This window comes from Lolium rigidum, chromosome 6 (assembly GCF_022539505.1).
Source record: "Lolium rigidum isolate FL_2022 chromosome 6, APGP_CSIRO_Lrig_0.1, whole genome shotgun sequence".
Lineage (NCBI taxonomy): Eukaryota > Viridiplantae > Streptophyta > Magnoliopsida > Poales > Poaceae > Lolium > Lolium rigidum.
Window position 1 is genome coordinate 69,520,797 of NC_061513.1, and position 4,739 is coordinate 69,525,535.

General features: G+C 45.2%; 1 protein-coding gene across 1 annotated transcript; it reads left to right on the top strand.

Annotated features, from left to right (window-relative positions):
* Positions 1–1,004: 1,004 nt before the first annotated feature.
* LOC124665282 (hevamine-A-like) lies at positions 1,005–3,755 on the top strand. Its single transcript, XM_047202704.1, has 2 exons — positions 1,005–1,046; positions 2,595–3,755. Exons 1-2 carry the CDS (start codon positions 1,005–1,007, stop codon positions 3,492–3,494), a joined length of 942 nt encoding a protein of 313 aa, XP_047058660.1. The 3' UTR covers positions 3,495–3,755.
* Positions 3,756–4,739: the final 984 nt, after the last annotated feature.

Sequence of the window (4,739 nt, forward strand, 5' to 3'; positions counted from 1 at the left end):
TACACTGAGAAAATGTGCAATTCTTGAGGTACTTTGCAGTGACTAAATCTTGCCATAGGCCCTCTTCATTTTCTAACCACCAAATCAGTTTACAAATGAGGTAAGGTCCAAATCCGTCACCCCCAGCCCCCCTTGATCTTTTTGCTGGCAAAAGTTACACCACTTTACCAAATGGTATTTCCTAACATCTATTTTTTCCTGCCATAGCATGCGAGCACGGAAGAAATCACATCTTTTCAAGACCCCTTTAGGAATAGTAAAAAAGGACAACATATAACTAGTAACATTATTGAGCGAAGATTCCATAAGGATGAGCCTAGAGCCGATCGAAGTGATGTTGCCTTTCCAGCAAGCATTTTTTTCGATGCAGTCCTCCACGTCCTTCCAATCACTGTTTAATAAACGTTTATAGTTATTTCTTGCTAAACATCTATAGTGATTCCAACAAGCTTGCCTTTCTAGCAAGCTTGTTCTTCTCTAGGAAAGACAAATTTGGCACGAGCGCTAAACGCGTCGCTTGGTTTCTTGTTGTGTTGGTGAATTGTTCGGTCAGAACACGATGGACTTTGCACCTATGGACCCCGCATACTAGTTTTCTTCTGACAGAAATAACTTTGCGAACACCCTTTTCAATATAGGGAATTTTATTGACACAATGGTAACGTCAAGACGATGCAATCGTAAAGAGTCGAATATCTGGCCTACCGAAGTAAAGAAAAGCACCAAGATTAAATGTGGCAAAAAGAAAACAACCAGGATCATTGGACGACCCATATGAAGACTAGGGGTGGGCAGAAAAACCGATGACTGAAAACCAAAACAAAAAGACTGAGACCGAGACCAAACCCCAAAACACTGAGAACGGACAGTTCGGGGCATGTGATTGGAGGTGCTCTCACCTAAGGATGACAATAGACTATGTTTGGATGGATATACCAGAATCGGATTCATATCTATTAGTCTCACTTTGCCCGGCCCACCCACGAAGGTATCCATGGGCATGGATGTCTTCCAAATCCACACCCACTGAATATCCAAGTATCCAGGTATATCCATGGATTTACGGTTTTGCTATGTCTCAGTAAACTGAGATTTTCTTAAGTCTAAGTCACTTACAAAAAAGTACTTGAGTTGTACTTTTCTGTTAAAAAAGTGCAATTGCACTTTTCTACCAGAAATGTGCAACTGAACTGAGTTGCACTTTTCTTTGAACCGCAGTTGCACTTTTCTGAGTTGACTGAGACTTAAGAAAATCTCAGTCAACTGAGACATAGACACACCCATGGATTTATGCGCTATGTACATGAGCATCACAACATTTCAGCATAACAACATTATTATGACAATATTCCGGCAACATTTAAGCACTTTAGCAACATTTCAACACTATACCAACAATATCAACACCACTTCACTACTACAACATCATATCAACAACAATATCAGCACTACAACAACATTTCGGGAGCATGAATTATATGGCAATGCATATGAATATCAAAGCAACAAGCAAACATGGAGATATGCCTACATAAAAATCCTATGTCTCACTGACATATGGGTCCCACATGTCTGCCAAAATCTCTATCCATGCCCACTCCATGAGTTTGCGGATATCAGCCCCATAAAATGCATGCACGTAATCAGCCTTCCATACCATGCCCTAGGTCAGACATCTGTAAATATACCTGGTTTTGTGGATAAAATTGCCATCTTTACTCATAGTTGGTTGCCAGCAGAGTTGGAGCCGAGAATCATGTGTGTCGTCGTGTTGGGCAGACAGTTCAGGAAAATCTTTCAACTCGTTTGTACCGTGGTGGCACCAAACTTATTTCTGCAGGATGGAGTACCAAACATGTTCGACACATTTTAAGTCAAATACAAATTACAAGCCAATTGGACAATTGACCACACGTCACAAACGAATTCATACAAAAAAAAAAGAGATGTTTGATTGACTTATCGTGATGATAAAAGAAAAAAAATTCGCTGGCAAAGGTTATCTAGTCAAAATCACCTCCCTACTTTTTGCATGGTCTTCGCCACAAACTCGATCAGCAGCACCGTGGAGTCAAGAAATTATACTAAAATAATCCACAACAATGAAATTTTCACGAGAGGCATTCATCCGAGAAGAGAATGATCAAGAAGGGAAATGCACTTCAAAATTTCAAATTGTTTTGTCCGAAAATGAGCAAGCCTTTAGCTCTTGTGCGTACCTCAACACACATTCGAGTGGTTGCGGCGAGCCGCCCCTCGGACTTTTGAAACAAACAAGTTTGGTCAAAGCTCTCTCACAGCACGAGGAAATACGCAAGTGGAACGGCATTGCGGCATCAACTCAAGCGCACTGCTCTCTCGTGCACTGAGTCTTTCAGCGAATGAAGGCCAGTTTGGCTAAAGAACAGTGGAGCACATATTAGTGGAAGCTGCTCTCAGAACATGGATAAGTTCAGAATACTCGGCACTCAGTTCATGGATGGTCAACTTGCGACGGCGGCGGAGCAGACGCTGCAAATCACGTCTGATTCAGCTATATATACATCGTGCGCACGCGTAGTACTACCAATTGACGTGTCTATCATTGGCAAGAGATGAGGATGGCGGCAGTGCTGTTGCTCACCGTGGTGTCCCTGGCAGGAGTGGCCGCCGGAGCGCGCGCCGGCGGCGTCGCGATCTACTGGGGCCAGAACGGCAACGAGGGCACGCTGGCGCAGACGTGCGCGTCCGGCAACTACAGGTTCGTCAACGTCGCCTTCCTCTACACCTTCGGAAAGGGCCAGACGCCGCTGCTGAACCTGGCCGGCCACTGCGACCCGGCCTCCAACGGCTGCACCTCCGTGGGCGCCGACGTCAAGTCCTGCCAGAGTCTCGGCATCAAGGTCTTGCTCTCCATCGGCGGCGGCGTCGGCAGCTACGGCCTCTCCTCCTGCGCCGATGCCAGGGTCGTCGCGAGGTACCTCTGGGACAACTACCTCGGCGGCACGTCGCCGTCGAGGCCCCTCGGGGACGCCGTCCTCGACGGCGTCGACTTCGACATCGAGAGCGGCAACAGCGCGCACTGGGACAGCCTGGCCAAGTACCTCAAAGCGTACTCGCGGCGGGGGCGCGAGCGCAAGACGGTGTACCTGGCGGCGGCGCCGCAGTGCCCGTTCCCGGACGCGTCCCTCGGCGAGGCGCTCAAGACCGGCCTGTTTGACTACGTGTGGGTGCAGTTCTATAACAATCCGCCGTGCCAGTACACCACGGCCGGCGGGGTGAGCAACCTGGCGAGCGCGTGGGAACAGTGGACGCGTATACCGGCGGGGCAGGTCTTCCTTGGGCTACCGGCGGCGCCCGAGGCCGCCGGCAGCGGTTTCGTGGAGGCGAGCGACCTGGTGTCGAAGGTGCTGCCGGTGGTGAAGAAGTCGAGCAAGTACGGTGGTATCATGCTGTGGTCGAGGTTCTACGACTTGCAGACGGGGTACACTGACAAGGTCAAGCCCAGCGTTTGAGCTGATATTAAGCGTGCGTCAGGAGTAAGTGCTGCAATTAAACATGTTCTGACGGCTGATACAGCGTGTCATGCACTCGCTCCGTGCTAAAAATATGTTGCGTATAATGTTTTAGCTCAAATCAAACCTTATAAAATTTGACTAAGTGTATACCAAAAAATATCAAAAACCACTATACCAAATATATACAATATGAAAATATATGTTATAATAATTTTAGTCACAATGATTTGGTATTATAAAGGTTGATATATTTTGCGATAACTCGATCAAACATAACATAGTTTGATTTTAACCTAAAAAAATTATATGCAATTTGTGACAAAGGGAGTATGGGTTAGTCACTTAACTAAGTGGATTTCATATTCAGTCATCTCTATCTCTTCTCAACTCCCCCAAAAAATCTATGTCTCTATCTTTATCTCTATCTCTAATCGTAAAAAATGTACGATTGAATACATGATACATATCTATGTCTTCGCAACAAAAGAAATATCGCATGATACATAAGTCGCATGATACATATACAGATGCCCACGGAGATTAGATAAGTCTGGCCCTACACCTACGATTGGTTAGTTTCTTCAGACGAGCTCGGCCGATGTAAATCGATTCCGACTTTGCTCTTTGTTGTTGGAACTTACACCTACTCCGACGTTTCCACCGCCGCCGCCCTGGAGAAGGTTCGGGCTTCTCTAGAAGCCACTCCGCGGCGAGAACATATCTAGTGATACCACACCTTATTTGATACCATGATACCATTCTTCAAAATTTGAATTCTAAGTGTTAAAAAATTTGGAAACAAAATTTTACATGTTCACAAAATGTGTGTTTGCATGTCCTGTAATTTGTATAACCAAATTCGAAACACCCTTAGAGAAACAAAAAAGAGAAATCCAACATGAATAGTGTCACATAAAAACAAAAGCAAAAAATGGCACTATTCACATAGTATTTGTTTTTTTTTGTTTCTGTTTGTGTATTTTAAATTTGGATCTGAAAATTCTATAGAATGTAAACACACATCTTGTGAACAGCCACAAATTTGTTTTCGAATTTTTTGACACTTACAATTAAAATTTTAAAGAGTGGTATCATGGTATCATTTAAGGTGTGGTATCACTAGATATTTTCCCACTCCGCGGCCACCATGCCCAGACGAGGACGAGGATAGATTGGAGCCGCAGGCCATGTCCGACGCCATCGCCCGCGAGATGTTGTAGCCTATGCGGATGAGCCGGAGCA

What these genes read in the sequence shown, in the direction of transcription:
- LOC124665282 (XM_047202704.1), top strand. Translation starts at nt 1,005, where the DNA reads ATGTCTTCCAAATCCACACCCACTGAATATCCAAGTATCCAG. An exon ending in CTGAATATCCAAGTATCCAG is followed by an intron (nt 1,047 to 2,594) that starts GTATATCCATGG and finishes CATTGGCAAGAG; the next exon opens with ATGAGGATGGCGGCAGTGCT.